The following is an 18,677-nucleotide window of genomic DNA, read 5'->3' as shown; positions in this document are numbered from 1 at the left end:
ATGTTAGAACACCAAAGCCGCCCCAGCTCGCCACTCTCAATCATAAGCAGAAGCAAAACAATGATCTCCCTCCCCCTCCAGCAAAAAAAGCCTCAGCCCCCTCCTCTGAACACTCAAGTGTGCAGCAAAGCATCGATAAAGACACAGACTTGCAGTTCCCCAAATTCTACTCATTCACCCGGTAATTCGATATACCACAGGCTCTCTCCCCAATTCAGGGAAAAAGCGGTGTCCCTGTTTCACAGCGAGACGGGAGACATAATAAACATTTCTCTGATTTTGTGATGTTAAAAATCTGTTGCATCACTTTTTCTGAGCTCTGTGCCCAAAGAACTCGGGTCTCTAGGCACACAGCCAGAGATCTTCCATCTCCCCCAACACTCTAATGGCAGCACTAGAGCAAAAGATGAAGGTAAAGTAATCATTTTGGGAAGTTCCTGAACTGGACATGGTTTACTTGAAACGCATTATTGAGTCAAAGTAGAATTTTATATTATTGCACATGAGACAAACATTGGTATTTGGAATGGTGAATTTAAGCTGTTGTATACAAGCTGCCAGTCCATTTCAACGCTCTGTCACTCTGTTGCCTTCATTTCTTGGGTGCCCATATCAAATAAATTTCCATAGTTCGTGAAATGATGACAGAAATATACTCAGAGCTAAATACAGATCTAATTAAGCTTTACAAATTAATTTTTTCTCTGTCATTTGAACACCTATGTTTCTCTGATTAGATGAGTAAAGATCAAAGAGGTAGTCCTCTCCAAAGAGACACTTCAGCACCTTACTGTAAACCATGAGCAGCTGTAGAAGGATCATGTGCTTTTCCCTTGGCCGTGAGCAGTGCAGAGTACTCGTATGTTCATGTGACTCATTTCAATAAAGTTGTTATAGATACAATGATGATTTATTTTAAACTTAACACAATACTAGTTTAACCATTTAATTCATAGCAAGTCCTCCCATTGACTGAACTGGTGTGGATTTTTTTCTAATGCTGGGAATAGATGATTCCAGGTGGATACACATGTTTAAGATCTGGTTAGATGAGATAATTAGTGTTTTAAATTTCTAAGAGCTAGTTTGATTTGTCTAGTGTTGGGTTTTATTAAACTGCTTTTCTTCCCCCCTACAGACAATGCTGTCCAGAAAGATGACAACAAATACAACAACATGTAAAGGTAAAGTGTTCATTCACTTGAAATCCATTATTGGGGAAAAGTAGAATTTTAGATTATTACACATGAGACAAGCATTAGTATTTGGAATGGTGAATTTGAGCCGTTCTATACAGGCTGCTAGACCATTTTAGTGCCCCGTCAGTATGCTGCCTTCATTTCTTGGTGAATTTGAGCTGCTGTCTGCAAGCTGCCAGTCCATTTCAATGGACCTGTCTGATTGCTGCCTTCATTTCTTGGGTGCCCAGATCCAATAAATTTCCACTGTTCTGTAGATGATAACAAGAATACACTGAAACAGCCAAGCACAGATCTGATTAAGCTTTACAAAATTAAATTTCTCACGTCATTTGTATACCAACTGTTTCTTCTGATTATATATGTAAATATCAATCAAATAGTCATCTCCAAACAGACACTTGAGCACCTTATGGCGAACTACTTTTTCATTGAGGTTCTTATCATGTCGTCAACTCTTCAAATACTCTAACGTGGACTGGATTTTTATGGTAAACTCTGTTGCTAACTTCCATGCCTGAACATGCTGGTAATCACTTTAGGCCTCCATTTTAAAACAAGATCACTTCCCTTCTCTTCCACAAGGCAATGAATACTGACTCTGTTGTAAAGAATCTTGCCGAGCATGCATCCCACACTTTCACCTGATACATATTTGTGACATCTGTGTTAACAAATAAACTCCTTTATTGCTGTATGTCTCATCGCTAGCGAATGGGATGGAGGAAATGAGTGTGGTTCAGATCCTGAAATGCTGACAAGGCAAGACGGGTAAACTGGCATGTGATCCACTGTGTTGAGAATACCTAGAAAGGATAAGCATAGTCCAGATGAGTGTGTTTAGAGTGGATCTGATATTTTTAATGTCTATGAGAAGACGACAGGTAGTCAGGTGGAAAAGAAAACATTTGGCCTGCTGGCCTTCGTCAGGGCATTGAATGTAGGGGGCCAGGGCATTGCATTACAGTTGTACAAGATGTTGGTAATGCAGCACATGGAGTATTGTGCACAGCTTTGTTTACTCTCATGAAAAAGATATCATTGGCTGGAAAGAGTGCAAAGCAGATTTATGAGAATGTTGCCAGGATTTAAGGGGGTGAGTTATAGGGAGAGGCTGAGCAGCTGGGACTTTATTTGTTGGAGTATCAGCGACTGAGAGGTGATCTTAGAGGTGTATAATATTATAATATCATATGGCCATAGTCAGGATGAATGCATGAATCTTTTTCCCATCAAAGGGAACGGAAAAACTAGACCGCATTGGTTTAATTTGAGAGGAGGTATCTCATGTTAAAAGTGATCCAGAACTACTTCAAGCTAAATAGCCTGCAATGTTTAGCATCTTGAATGGCTATGTTGCTGCGAAAATCAAAGTAACGTAGTATAAAGATGAAAAGACGCAAAAGCAGGTCATTGTGAGATTGCAGAAGATAGCCTGATTTCATCAACTACAGTCGGCCCTCCTCATCCACGAATTCCGCATGCGCAAATTCAACCAACCGCGAATCGCGAAAACCCGGAAGTGCTTTTCCAGTACTTGTTGTTCGAGCATGTGCAGACTTTTTTCTTGTCATTATTCCCTAAACAATGCAGTATAACAACTATTTTACATAGCATTTACATTGTGTTAGGTATTATAAGTAATCTAGAGATGATTTAAAGTATACGGATGTGCGTGCGTTATCGTAGATCGGGATCAGAAAAATCGGAAGTTCTCTTACTAAGTAAGTCAGAACAAGTACATCTGGTATCATTTAGCGTTCAGTTAGTCAAACGTTTGTCTTAGTATATAATATATATTTTACCTTTCTATGCATATAAAACACTTAGGAATGTATGTTCCAGTGCCGGACTCGGGAACGAAAGTTCTCGGGACTCAGGACAGACCGCTCCCGAGCGCGCTCTCCACCGTGCCGGGTTGATGTGGAGGATCAAAAACCCAAAACCCCAAAACCCAATAATTAAACTATTGCATTGCTTAGTAATAATTATAGCTTTCATCGGGGCAGAGCCTTTCTCACTTTATCCTTTAAAATTGTTCCGATCGTTGACCGACGTAGACTAACGCTTTTCCAATGACCGATGGCATTTCACCTCTTTCAGATCACTTTATTATTTCCACTTTATTTTCAATCGTGTTTGTGATTATTTTCGTGAACAGAAACACTGCGGATTCAGATCTCTGCAGCCGGGTCCTAATGTTCACCGCACTGAGACAGGTTAAATAAGGTCAGGGGTTCCGCTGGGTCCTAAGTTCAACCAGATTGAGACAGGTTAAATAAGGGACTTGAGCATCTGCAAAATTTGGTATCCGCGAGGGGTTCGGGAACCAATCCCCCGTGGATAAGGAGGGCCGACTGTACAAGCATAAAGTTTACACTAGCAAAAACAGATCTGGTAAGTTGTATCAAATGTGAGGTGGTTCACAAAGAGACAAAATTCAACAGAATGAATTCTAATTACGCCTTCGAGGGATAACCTGTTATAGTAGATAGATATAGATATTTTATTGATCTCAAAGGAACTTACAGTGTCACCGTAGCATTACAATTGCACAGATATAAATATTAGAAGAGGATTCAAAAGAATAAAAATAAGTTATCTCAAGCAGTGTAACAGGAAGGGATCATCACTACTCTATAATGACTGACTCATTATGGGGCCTAGTGGTGGTGGGTAGGAATGGCCTGATATAGCGCTCTTTGAAGCAGCGCAGCTGCCTTAGTCTGTTACTCAAAAGGAATGGAACAACTAGAGAGCATTAGTTTAAGTCAAGAGGAGATATCTGATATTAAAAGTGATCCAGAACGACTTCAAGCTAAATAGCCTGCAACATTTAGTCTCTTCATTGGCTATGTTCCTGCGAAAATCAAAGTAACGTGGTATAAAGATGGAATGACACAAAAGCAGGTCATCGTGAGATTGCAGAAGGTGGCCTGATTTCATCAAATACAAGCATAAGGTTTACACTAGCAAAAATAGATCTTGTAAGTTGTATCAAATGTGAGGTGGTTCATGAAGAGACAAAGTTCAAAAGAAAAATAATTCAAATTATTCCTTCAAGGAAGATCTTGTATTAGATAGATATAGCTACTTTATTGATCCAAAAAGAAATTACAGCTTCAGACTAGAATTAAAAGTGCACAGATATAAATAGTAGAAGGGAAAAAGACACCTCAAACAGTCTAACAGTAGGGGTTCATCACTTAACCAGCTGTCGGCTGTCTAATTATAGAGCCTAATGGCTGAAGGTAGAATGACTATATAGTACTTTTTGGAGCAGCATGGTTGTCTTGGTCTATCACCCAAAGTTCTCCTCTGTTCAGCCAATGTGGCATACAGACGGCGAGAATCATTGTCCAGAATTTCCAGGATGTCCTGTAGTGTCCTCTGTTCTACGACAGCCTGTAGTGTGTCCAGTTGGACACCTATGAAAGAGCCAGCCTTCCTAAACAGTTTATTGAGCCTGCTGGCATTGCCTGTGTTGATGCCACTGCCCTAGCAGACCACTACAGAGAAGATTGTACTGGCGACAACAGACTGGTAGAAGTGAAGGAGAAACCCGCACACTCCAAAGGACCTCAGTCTCCTCAAGAAGTAGAGGTGACTCTGGCCCTTCTTTGACACAGCCTGTGTGTTCGTGCTCCACTCAAGTCTGTCATCCAGGTGCAGCCCCAGGTACTTGTAAGTCCTCGCCCCAGAAATGACCTCAGCATCAATTGTTACAGGAAACAGTGCACCATTCTAGTGTGTTCATGTGACACATTCCAACAGTGTTGTTACAGATGCAATGATTTATTTTAAACTTAACAGAATATTGATTCAACCATTTACTGCAAATCAAGTCCTCACATTGACTGAACTGGTGTGTTTTTTCTACTGCTGTGAATAGGTAATTCTAGGTAGCTACAGTTGTTTAACATCTGGTTAGATGAAACTAGGCAATGGGGTGACCCGTTGAGCACCTTATGGCGAACTACTTTTTCATTGAGGTTCTTATCATGTCGTCAACTCTTCAAATACTCTAACGTGGACTGGATTTTTATGGTAGACTCTGGTGCTAGCTTCCATGCCTGAACATGCTTGTAATCACTTTAGGCCTCCATTTTAAAACAAGATCACTTCCCTTCTCTTCCACAAGGCAATGAATACTGACTCTGTTGTAAAGAATCTTGCCGAGCATGCATCCCACACTTTCACCTGATACATATTTGTGACATCTGTGTTAACAAATAAACTCCTTTATTGCTGTTTGTCTCTTCTCTAGTGAATGGAATGGAAGGAATGATTACAGTTCAGATCATGAAATGCTGACAAGGTAAGACAGGTAAACTGGCATGTGATCCACTGTGTTCAGAATACCTAGAAAGGAGAAGCATATTCCAGATTAAGAGTGGATATGATATTTCTTATACAGAAGATATCATTGGCTGGAAAGAGTGCAAAGCAGATTTATGAGAATGTTGCCAGGACTCAGGGAGGTGAGTTATAGGGAGAGGCTGAGCAGGTTAGGACTTCATTTGTGGGAGTATTGGAGACTGAGAGGTGACCTTACAGGTGTATAACATAATATGGGGCATAGTCAGGATGAATGCACAATTATTTTCTCCATCAAAGGGAATGGAAAAACCAGACACCATTAGATTAAGTTGAGAGGAGATATCTGATATTAAAAGTGATCAGGAAATACTTCAAGCTAAATAACCTGCAACATTTAGCATCTTGAATGGCTATGTTGCTGGGAAAATCAAAGTAACGTGGTATAAAGCTGGAAAGATGCAAAAACAGGTCATCGTGAGATTGCAGAAGTAGTTCTGGTTTCATCAATTACAAGCATAAAATTTACACCAGCAAAAACAGATCATGGAAGTTGTGTCAAGTGTGAGGTGAGTTATAGGGAGAGGCTGAGCAGGCTAGCACTTTATTTGTTGGAGTATCTGTGACTGAGAGGTGATCTTAGAGGTGTGTAATATCATATGGGACATAGTTAGGATGAATGCACAAATCTTCTTCCCCATCAAAGGGAATTGAAAATTAGAGAGTATAAGTGTGAGAGGAGAAAAATTTTCAAGGGACCTGAGGCAGAGAATGATACATAGTATATCAAATAAGCTGACAGGAAGTATTGGAGCAGGTAAAATAACAACATCTAGAAGACATTTGAACAGGTAGTGTTCAGGGATATACATTCAATGTGGGCAGATGTGTCTAACTTCTGGCATCTTGGTCAGTGTTGATGAATTGAGACAAAGCCCTGTTCTTATGCTCTATGATTCCATGATTCTATGCCATGACAGCAAATATTTTATCTGGATGATATTCCTTATCCACCCAACTGCAGTAGTTCAGGTGGACAATGGTAATTTATTATAAACATTAGAGTTTGTAAGAATTAAAGTAAGGACTTTGTGAGTGCAGTAATATATATTGACTCACGTTGGTCTTTATTTTTGAAATGTCTTTAAGGTTCTCATGTTATTTATTGTGAATTCTTTTTTCAGCAGAAGTATCACAGAAGGTTTCAGAAATAAAGTGCCTCACAAAAAATCCTAAAATTGGTCAACCAGTAACTCTTTCTTGCGTTGTTAAAGAATGTGCCCTCGAAGAGGCTCATATCATCTGGTACAGAGATGCTTATCCGTTTGATGAAAAGGAGTTTGTTACAAACAAGCCATTTGAAAATGCTAGCGGTTTCACCACTGAACTAACTTATACACCGAAACCAAACGATAAACATCACATCCAAGTTCAACTTGAATTTAATTTGGAAGAACATATGAAAAGTATGACTTGATGTTAAGTTGAATTTATGCAGCATTTTCTAAAACAGTGAACATAGAATCTCTTTTCAAGTTGAAGACAGTGCTTCAATTATAACTGAGAATAAAACAATTCATTGTCAATTTCATTGTTCTTTTGCAGTTTACCATCCAGTATCCATTCACCATTCTGATTGGTAAATTAATCCAGTTTAGTTAACGTACCATTTATTTAAGTCACAAAAGTTGCATAATTGTGAGGCAGACAGTGATTTAGTTGTAGGTGTAAGGAGAAATTAATTGAGGACAGCAGATGTGTCCCAAGATCTCGTGTACAATAGGAGTTGTCTGATCTGACACATTAAGCCACAATGATTTAATTATGTAATTATCATTAAATCCAGGGAATCATTTATTACAGTTCATTTGAACTCCTGTGCCATTTGGACAAAAATGTACCTACTCTTAGTGCATTTACAAACATTGACTCTCTCCTTCCTTTGCCCCCAACTAATCAGGTGGATCAGATGCATTGATCAATTCTGTAAATTTTCTAGAAACACAATAAAATGCTAGAGGAACTCAGCAAGTTGGGCAGCGTCTATTGAGGGGAATGAAGGGGCAATGCACACAGAGGAACCAGAAACTACAGAGCACAGGTTTAAGGTGAGAGGGGAAGAGTATAAGAGTGACCTGAGCGACAGCTTCATACTGGTACAGTAAAAACATTTAAGTGTTTGGATGATTACCTGGATTGAAAGGTTTTAAAGGAATATTATGGGCAAATCGATTTTGAAAAAATTATTTTCAAACTACCGGTAATTGCCCCCCCCTTCGTTGTTTCCTGCTGCCCCCCACCTTTAGAAAATCTCTCCTATCTGATTTCCCCTTCCCTAGCCCTTTTAACTCTTTCACTATCCAACTCCCCAGCTCTTTACTTCACTCCACCTTCACTCCCTGTTTCACCTATCACCTACCACTTTGTACTTTTTCCTCCCACCCCCCAGCCGCCTTACTCTGATCTCCTCGTTTTTCCCCTACTCCTGATGAAAGATCTCAGCTATAAACGTCGACTGTTTACTCTTTTCCATAGTTGCTGCTGGCCTGCTTGCATCTCTGGCCCTTCATTATTGCAAGGTTCTAACATTTTAGAACTAATGTTAAGGTTGTTGGAATTCAGTAAAATGGGCTAGAATTGCAGTCACAGACCATTTAGTACCAAGGATATAACAATCCCTGTTGTGTGCAGAACCCCTTTTCTGACTTTAAATGTTAGTAACTATTGTAAACCAGAAAGGGGATTTCTGCAATCCAGCATTGACACCAGAAAGCTTGATTGCATCAAAGAATTATGTGTACTGTTTACTGAGAGGTGTTTTAATTTTTAAAGCATTTTAGACATCAGTCATTAAATATTAGACCATCCGCATGTGAACACATTTGAAGATGATATATAAATTTTGTATATTAACGTAAGTTTTAAGATTTACGTGTATATGTTATGTCAGTTTGGGCAGCAAAGTTATTGAGCCTTTTTGTACAAGTATGTATGTGAAATATCTAAACTTTCATGTGTTAACCTAAGCTTAGAATCGTATCAACTAAAGCGGTGTCCCCAATATAACTGAATAATCTATGCTTGTATGCAAGTCCAGAAGTTCTCTAACTTTTACAGGTTGATGAAGGAAACTGCTGATAAATATGATGTACTGAGATTTATTTGGTAGGCCATCTGGTACTTAGAAATTGCGGTGAGAAAAGGAACAAATACACCATTCACTGAAAATTGTATGCTAGTTAACAACTGGTTGTAAAATTGGATTCGTATATGTGGGCTGCACCAGGAAAATTGGAAGAGAAAATCTTGGATGAATTTCTTGTGGGGCAAAAACAACATGAATATACATAGTATGTCTTGTTTATTATTGTCTCTTAAAATATATTTTCATTAAATGTATTTGAATTGTAGAAAAACAAGTAAACGATAGTTATAATTTCTGTATATGAATATAACTGCCTCCTAACAATTACATCTAGCATTTGTGAACAAATTGGTGTTTGATATTAGCAGGTGTTACCTGTTGCCGCCGGTGATAGTGTGCTGCCTCCAGTGCTGAATATGACTGTTGCTACTGTGTTCTGCACCTCGGCCCCGGAGGAACGTTGTTTCCTTTGGTTGTATTCATAGGTATTCATGTATGGTAGAACGACAATTAAATTTGAACTTGAGATTGGGCTTCATATTTTCGTGCACTTGAGAAATATTTGCTGTTATTGAACATGTGTGAATTGTTGACTGGCATAAGCAGCCACTTGCCTGAGTTACTTCCACTGTTGGTGGTATCCTGCACCAGGTCTGAACTGGGCACAGGATCTGAGTGATATCCCTGTGAGGTTTTGTTACACCCAGGGCAACCTTCAGTAATGAGAATCGGTCTTCAAAAAACACCTGTTCAGAAGTTAATTGCGAGCAGTAATCTTTTAGGAATTCAAAGGACAGCTTTGTGAATAAACAGCACTGTACAGAACACAGGGTACTGGCCCCCAGCAAGGAGGGTGCTCAAGCAATAGGCTTGCAAATTTGCATGACCATGTGTTGTTTTCATTTGCATCAGCTAAACACAGAGTTGGGGGCGTTAATTGATTGGCATCAGATAAATTTTATTGTTACCTTGCACCATTGTGATAGAGATCAAGAAGTTTCTAAACCAGACTTATTTTGTCACTTAGCAGGTCAAAGGTGTATTTGTTCTTTCATTTGAAATATATGTGTCCCAGATATTCAGTCCCCACAACATTAATGTTGGTCATGTGTATTCAGAAGCTTTCAGATTATCCATGTAAGTATATCCTGTGCCAGAAGAAGTGTTTGAAAGTTCAGAGATGACAGTCACAGTACTATAAATACCTATGTAAATCAATGGAACAATATATAAGCCTCAAAATATTAAACTATTTCATGTTACTATCGAAATTGCATTGAATCACTTTCTGTTATCCTTGTTGTTAAGAATATTAAACTTGGCATACTTTGAATTTGGGAAGATTTTTTTAAGAGAATACCTGGTTCTTGAAATGAATGCAGAGCATTTATACAGACCTGCTCCAGATTCCACATGGCTTGTTAACAGTCACTAACAGTCCCGAGTGTAATGCAGGAGTACTGTCTTGGGACTCCAAGAGGAACCCAACTGTGCAGCACATGGACAAAGTCAGCCTTAACCTGCATTAAGGCTAGGATATCATAGGACTTGCACAGCAGTGCAAGATTGCAGCAGTTCTGATGGCTGAGTGCCAGTGATTTTGATTTGAACCATTTATAAATCTCCACACCATATGGCTCAATCTGTCTTGTAATCATATTATCGCTGAGTAGGCTACGGTCAATTATGGATAACTCTGAACATCCTCTACATAGCACCATCCAGAGACAGAGAAGCAGTTTCAGCGACAGGTTACTATCAATGCAATGCTCCTCAGACAGGATGAAGAGGTCAATACTCCCCAATGCCATTAGGCTTTACAATTCTACCGCCAGGACTTAAGAACTTTTAAAAAGCTATTATTAATGCTTTTTGAGATAGTGATTTAGATGCATATCATATTTTTATCATATTTTACTGAGTTAAGTATTGTATGTAATTAGTTTTGCTACAACAAGTGTATGGGACATTGGAAAAAAAGTTGAATTTCCCCATGGGGATGAATAAAGTATCTATCTATCTATCTATCTATCTTTATTGGATGACTCCTGGCAGTGAAAGTTGTGGGGGTCATTTACATTAACATTGTTATGCAAACAGTATTCCAATCTGTGCTGTAATACTTATAATAATATAATGTTAATCATGCAGTTGGATGATGGATGTTTCAGTTGGGACTAAGATCATAAAGAGACAGTCCAGTAATTTCAACCATCACATCTCAAACAGCGTCTGACTATGGTGAAAGGGTACCCTGTCTGGAAGTAAATTGGATTGTGCTTGCTTGTGGAGTTTTGGCTAAGATCAGGTGTGTCCAGGCTACAGGAGTAAGTGCTGAGAGAAGGATTGAAGCTTGGTGCAGCCATCACAAGGGCTTGCTGGGGAAAGGGCCACAGTGTAAGGTTTTTGTGCCACTGGAGAAGGGTGTGGGGGCAGGTTGAATGAGGAAGCCCCTCAACTACTTATTTATTTAGAGAAGCAATGCAGAGCAGGTCCTTCTGGCCCAATGAGCCACATCACTCTGCAAAACACTTACATACCCTGACCTAGTCACAGGGCAATTTACAATGCCAAATTAACCTACCAACCAGTATACCTTTGGAATGTGGGAGGAAACCAGAGTGCCAGCAGTAAATCCAGGCATACACAGGGAGGAACTTACAGCCAATGTCAGAATTGCACTCCGAACTCTGATGCCATAAGCTGTAACAGCCCCGCGGTAATTACTATGCTACCACGCCTCCCATACCTCTTATCAGAGCTTCCCTCTTCTCATATCTCTAAACTACTGCAGTCTGTCAAGTTAATCTGCCAATAATTGTACCATTCAATCTCCTCTGGCCTTCTCCCTCTCATAGAACCTCCATTTTGTTTCCTTTACTCTTCAATCCTCTGCATTTTTTAAATTACCATTAACATTTTACAGTGTTGATGAAGAGTCATCAGCCAGAAACACTAACTCAGTTTTTTCCCTCCATTCTACGCCAGCGAGCCACACAGGCCAGCGGCTTTCAATAAACAGGTAAGACACTGCAACATTCTACCCATCGAAAGCCACAACACTGCTGCTCGGCCCAAAGGCTTGTATAACCCTCGTGGGTACCTCGCTATACTACACACAAGACATAACACAATAATACCCAAAACTAACAATCAACCAGTTACTACCCAGTGACAGTAGTTCACCAGCCTCCCAGTGCTCCAAAAACCACCAACTTGCACCTAGGGAGTAGGTATGAAGCTAGACCCCTACTGTCCTGATCTTATTTACTGACCGCTGGGTTTGATCAGCCAGGTGAGTGATGTTCCCAGACTCATTGGGGATGCAGGTGCAGCATTTCTGACCAATCACAGCACAGCTGCCACCTATCACTGCAAATAGGTAGTCCAAGGCCACCATCTGAACAGCCATCAATTCAGATGACACTCTGCTCAATGCACCCTCTGTATGTTTGAATACAGAGGCTGTCCCATTGGTAGCATCTCCATGAGAGAAACCATGCGTATCAGTTCCCGGGAAAGCCTGGTTGTACCGTACAGGGGAAAGACTATCATCCAGGACCTTTCAGCTTATTCAGGCTGTTGAGGTGGCGTATGCTCAGTACCATGTGCCCCAGATAGCAGCAACCATCCTATCCCTGTGAGGGTGTGGGGGGCGTTAGCCATGAGCGCTGCAATTCCAGTATCTACTGTTTAGCAGGAAGTGCCCATCTCTGTGGCATCATTCAGTCTGGACACAGTCACCCAGAATACTGCTGGGTACAGGATACAGGACAGGCTGGATAGCTTTTCTTGTGAAGGCTTATGGGTAGACCTGAGGAGGAAGAAATGCATGACCATTAATGGGATTATATTGCAGACCACCCAACAGTCTGTGGGATTTAGAGGAGCAAATTAGAAGAGGGACCACAGGCTGTTGCAGGAAACATAAGTGTAACTCAGGTTAATTAAGCCCAAAGATCTAATGTCAGAAAACTGTGGAGGGATGAAGATGAGATTTACTGAATTTTTAAAAATAGAACTTGAAAAAGGGGCTATGCAAGAGCTAAGCATTGCTAACGGGGCTTGGACAAGTGACAGAAATGCAGCAAACTATAGAAAGTAACTAAAGATAAAAACTGTTAAAAGTAGAATTGGTAGTTAGTGTCTCTACCCTACTTATGGGAAATCATCAGTGTGAAACCCATGGAGGAGAGATGGTATTGATAAAAGATTTATTGAAGCTATGACTATAGTGAGATGATATTGGTAGGGAGTTGTGTCCACAATCTCTACAGTGTAAACAGGAATTAGGTCTGTTAAATCATACCAAGAGATTTGGTCAGGTTTTTTGAGTGCAAGTATTGTGAATCGACATTCTGTGGATGACCCACTATTTCATCCAATGAACCAAGAAATAAGATGACAAACCACCCAAGATTGAAGAATCAGAGCAGGAGTGAAATGTTTCAATATGTTGGGTATTTAAAACGGTTGGATGTATATGTTTATTTTTCATTCAATGGATCTGAAGTTGATTTTTCTGGAAGAACTGATTATTTTTGCAAAGACTTTGATAAATGATTGAAAGAGATTTACTTTGTTCAAAAGTTGTGTTGTTGGATAGTTATCATGAAAGGAGTTAAGTTGTAATAATAGAAAAGGATTGATCTGGTCCTCAGGTTAAGGTTCAAAATCTTGATGGTATCATCTAAAGGCCAATTTTGATGGTATCAGAAAGGACCTGACAAGTGTGGACTGGGACATGTTATTTCCTGGCAAAGGTGTATTTGATAAGTGGGAGGCATTCAAAAGTGAATTTTGAGAATATAGGGTTTGTATGTTCCTGTCAGAATAAAAGGCATGGATAACAGATTTAGGGAACCTTGTTTTGAGAGATATTAAGGTTCTGGTTAAGAAAAAGGAGGTGCATAGCAGGTATAGGCAAGTCACCTTGCATCCTCTTAGCATCCTCCTCACAGCTAACACTGCCGCCCAGCTTTGTGTCTTCTGCAAACTTGGAGATGCTGCATTTAATTCCCTCATCTAAATCATTAATATATATTGTAAACAACTGGGGTCCCAGCACTGAGCCTTGCAATACCCCACTAGTCACTGCCTGCCATTCTGAAAAGGTCCAGTTTATTCCCACTCTTTGCTTCCTGTCTGCCAACCACTTCTCTATCCACATCAATACCATACCACCAATACCGTGTGCTTTAAATTTGCACACTAATGTCCTGTGTGGGGACCTTGTCAAAAGCCTTTTGAAAATCCAAATATACCACATCCACTGGTTCGCCCCTATCCACTCTACTAGTTACATCCTCAAAAAATTCTATAAGATTTGTCAGACATGATTTTCCTTTCACAAATCCATGCTGACTTTGTCCGATGATTTCACCGCTTTCCAAATGTGCTGTTATCACATCTTTGATAACAAACACTAGCATTTTCCCCACCACCGATGTCAGGCTAACCGGTCTATAATTCCCCGGTCTCTTTATCCCTCCCTTTTTAAAAAGTGGGGTTACATTAGCCACCCTCCAATCCTCAGGAACTAATCAAGAATCTAAAGAGTTTTGAAAAATTATCACTAATGCATCCACTATTTCCTGGGCTACTCCTTAAGCACTCTGGGATGCAGACCAGGTGGATAAATCCCCAAGGTCGAACAAAGTGTTCCCTCGGACCCTGTGGGAGACTAGTACCAAAACCGCAGGGGCCTTAACGAAGACATTGAAATCATCTTAGCCATGAGTTAGGTGGCAGAAGATTTTAGAAAATCTAATTCTGTTCCATTGTTAGGACAGGCTCTAAGTATAAGTCGGGAAATTATAGGCCAGTGTTCCTGACATCAGTAGTGGTAAAGTTATGGAAAGTTATTTGAAGGGACTAGATATATAAGTATTTGGATAGACAGGGACTGATTAGGGATAGTCAACATGGCTTTGTGCATGGTATGTTGTGCTTAACCAATTGGAAGGTTTGTCAAGGAAGTTACCAGGAAAGTTGATGAAGGCAAGTCAGTGGATATTGTCTACATGGATTTTAGCAAGGCCTTTGACAAGTTCCCAAATGGGAGGTTGGACAACCCAAGGTTCAGTCGTTTGGCATTCAAGATGAGGTAGTAAATTAGATTAGACATTAACTTCACGGGGGAAGCCAGTGAGTGGTAGTAAATGGTTGCCTCTTTGACTGGAAGCCCGTGACTAGTGGTGTGTTGCAGAGATCGGTGCTGGTCCCCTTGTTGGTTGACATCTATATCAATAATCTGGATAGTAATGTGGTAAGCTAGATCAGCAAATTTGTGGATGATGTCAAGATTGGGGAAGTGAGGAAGACTACCAAAGTTTGCAGCAAGATTTGGCCCAGTTGGAAAAGTGGTTGAGAAATGGCAGAAGGAATTAAACGCAAACAAGTATCAGAATAAGGTTTATTATCACTGGCATGTGTTGTGAAATTTGTTAATGTAGCAGCAGCAGTTCAATGCAATACATAACATAGAAGAAGAAAAAAATAATAAATAAATAATATACAGTATACATATATTGAATCAATTAAAAATCATGCAAAAATTCAGAAATAATATACATTTAAAAAGGGAGGTAGTTTTCAAGGGTTCAATGTCCATTTAGACATTGGATGGCAGAGGGCAAGAAGCTGATCCTGAATCACTGAATGTGTGCCTTTAGGCTTCTGTACCGGATGGTAACAGAGAGAAAAATGGCATGCCCTGGGTGCTGGAGGTCCTTAATAATGGATGCTGACTTTCTGAGACATCGCTGTCCTGGGTACTTTGTAGGCTGGTACACAAGATGGAGCAGACTAAATTTACAACCCTCTGCTCTTCTTTTGGTCCTGTACAGTAGCCCCTGCCCCATACCAGACAGTGATGCAGCCTATCAGAATGTTCTCCACAGAACATCCATAGTGTGAGGTATATCACTTTTGAAGGAGTAGCTCGGGTAGAGTTTACATGGTGAGCAGTAGGGCACTGAGGAGTACTGATCCATAATAGATAGGGTGATAAAGAAAGCTTTTGGCACATTTATCTTCATAGATCAATGTATTTGAGTAAGGAGTTGGGATGTTATGTTGAAATTGTATAAGACACCAGATTTGGAGTAATGTGTGCAGTTTTAAGATTGAAAGAGTGTAGAGAAAATTTACAAGGATGTTCCAGGACTTGATGACCTGAGTTATACAGAGAGGTTAAATAGGCTGGAACTTTATTCCCTAGAACATAGAAGATTGAAGGGAAATTTGATAGAGGTATAGAAAATTGTGAGAGGTATAATAAGGTAAATGCAAGCATACCTTTTCCACTGTGATCATGTGAGATGACAACTAGAGGTCATGTGTTAAATGTGAAAGGTTAAATGTTTAAGTGGAACATGAGGGGGAACTTCTTCACAGAAAGGGTTGTACGAGTATGGAATGAGCTGTCAGCACAAGGCATGGATGTGGGTTTGATTTCAGCATCTAAAAGAAATTTGGATAGGTGCTTGGATGATGGGTATGGAGGGCTATGGTCCAGGGACAGTTCAATGGGACTAGGTAGATTAATGTTTTGACATAGAACCTTTGGCCCATCCAGTCAGTTTCTATGCTGTAGTGTCCTATGACTCTAATGAAACATACAATTCACATCACTCTATTTGGAACTTCAATATTCACCGCTCATTCATTTAAACTTCTGTAAGTACGGGTCTAGTGCCATCAAATGCTCCACATGCGTTAATTCTTTCATTCACTCCCAGAATATTCTCATGAACCTCCTCTGGACTCTCCCCAGTGCAAACATATCTTTTCTTTCGGGGTCGTTTAAATAAGAGACACATAACTACTCACAAAACTCCAGATGCTGTGTGACCTGTTGTGTTTGTTATTGAGGGATAGTGCAGAGCACACCAGGACGACAGTCTGTAGAATACTCAACTGAACTTTCTTATCCGAGCTTGTTCAGTATGTGAACTCCTCTCATGTGGAAGTGGTATAGGAATAATACTATTAACTACCGCTACATCTCCCCTTCTTGAAAAAAACACTACGTAGAAACATAGAAAATAGGTGCAGGAGTAGGCCATTCGGCCCTTCGAGCCTGCACCACCATTCAGTATGATCATGGCTGATCATCCAACTCAGAACCCTGTACCTGCTTTCTCTCCATACCCCCTGATCCCTTTAGCCACAAGGGCCATATCTAACTCCCTCTTAAATATAGCCAATGAACCGGCCTCAACTGTTTCCTGTGGCAGAGAATTCCACAGATTCACCACTTTCTGTGTGAAGAAGTTTTTCCTCATCTTGGTCCTTAAAGGCTTCCCCTTTATCCTTAAACTGTAACCCCTCGTTCTGGGCTTCCCCAACATCGGAAACAATCTTCCTGCATCTAGCCTGTCCAATCCCTTTAGAATTTTATACGTTTCAATAAGATCCCCCCTCAATCTTCTAAATTCCAGTGAGTGTAAGCCTAGTCGATCCAGTCTTTCATCATATGAAAGTCCTGCCATCCCAGGAATAAATCTGGTGTACCTTCTTTGTACTTCCTCTATGGCAAGAATGTCTTTCCTCAGATTAGGGGACCAAAACTGCACACAATACTCTAGGTGCGGTCTCACCAAAGCCTTGTACAACTGCAGTAGAACCTCCCTGCTCCTGTACTCAAATCCTTTTGCTATGAATGCCAACATTCCATTTGCCTTTTTCACCGCCTGCTGTACCTGCATGCCCACCTTCAATGACTGGTGTACAATGACACCCAGGTCTCGTTGCACCTCCCCTTTTCCTAATTGGCCACCGTTCAGATAATAATATGTTTTCCTGTTCTTGCAACCAAAGTGGATAACCTCACATTTATCCACATTAAATTGCATCTGCCATGAATTTGCCCACTCACCTAACCTATCCGTGTCACCCTGCATCCTCTTAGCATCCTCCTCACAGCTAAAACCGCCACCCAGCTTCATGTCATCCGCAAACTTGGAGATGCTGCATTTAATTCCCTCGTCTAAATCATTAATATATATTGTAAACAACTGGGGTCCCAGCACTGAGCCTTGCGGTACCCCACTAGTCACTGCCTGCCATTCTGAAAAGGTCCCATTTACTCCCACTCTTTGCTTCCTGTCTGCCAACCAATTCTCTATCCACATCAACACCATATCCCCAATACCGTGTGCTTTAAGTTTGCACACTAATCTCCTGTGTAGGACCTTGTCAAAAGCCTTTTGAAAATCTAAATATACCACATCCACTGGCTCTCCCCTATCCACTCTACTAGTTACATCTTCAAAAAATTCTATAAGATTCATCAGACATGATTTTCCTTTCACAAATCCATGCTGACTTTGTCCGATGATTTCACCTCTTTCCAAATGTGCTGTTATCACATCTTTGATAACCGACTCCAGCATTTTCCCCACCACCGATGTCAGACTCACCGGTCTATAATTCCCCGGTTTTTCTCTCCCTCCTTTTTTAAAAAGTGGGGTTACATTAGCCACCCTCCAATCCTCAGGAACTAATCCAGAATCTAAGGAGTTTTGAAAAATTATCACTAATGCATCCACTATTTCTTGGGCTACTTCCTTAAGCACTCTGGGATGCAGACCATCTGGTCCTGGGGACTTAACTGCCTTTAATCCCTTCAATTTACCTAACACCACTTCCTTACTAACATGTATTTCCCTCAGTTCCTCTATCTCACTAGACCCTTAGTCCCCTACTATTTCCGGAAGATTATTTATGTCCTCCTTAGTGAAGACAGAACCAAAGTAGTTATTCAATCGGTCTGCCATGTCCTTGTTCCCTATGATCAATTCACCTGTCTCTGACTGTAAAGGACCTACACTTGTCTTGACCAATCTTTTTCTTTTCACATATCTATAAAAGCTTTTAGTCAGTTTTTATGTTCCCTGCCAGCTTTCTCTCATACCCTTTTTTCCGTTTCCTAATTAAGCCCTTTGTCCTCCTCTGCTGGTCTCTGAATTTCTCCCAGTCCTCAGGTGTGCCGCTTTTTTTTGCTAATTTAT

The 18,677-nt window shown here is 40.4% G+C and overlaps 1 protein-coding gene across 3 annotated transcripts in view; it reads left to right on the top strand.

The window, feature by feature from the left end:
* Positions 1–9,932, top strand: part of LOC140729573 (uncharacterized) — a 98,300-nt gene extending 88,368 nt beyond the window's left edge. The window contains exons 11-13 of one of the 3 annotated variants that reach the window (XR_012099360.1): positions 1,139–1,184; positions 5,467–5,517; positions 6,704–9,932. Coding sequence is in view for 1 of the 3 variants with exons in the window: in XM_073049481.1 (XP_072905582.1) it covers positions 1,139–1,182 (44 nt within the window). In the remaining 2 variants the exon portion in view is untranslated. Of the gene's footprint in view, positions 1–1,138; positions 1,185–5,466; positions 5,518–6,700 lie in introns of all 3 variants that reach the window. The other 2 variants (XR_012099359.1, XM_073049481.1) reach the window with 2 other exon arrangements.
* The last annotated feature ends 8,745 nt before the right edge of the window (positions 9,933–18,677 follow it).

The sequence above is a fragment of the Hemitrygon akajei genome, chromosome 6 (genome assembly GCF_048418815.1).
Source record: "Hemitrygon akajei chromosome 6, sHemAka1.3, whole genome shotgun sequence".
In the NCBI taxonomy this organism is placed as follows: domain Eukaryota; kingdom Metazoa; phylum Chordata; class Chondrichthyes; order Myliobatiformes; family Dasyatidae; genus Hemitrygon; species Hemitrygon akajei.
This window is presented reverse-complemented; position numbering and strand designations above follow the sequence as displayed.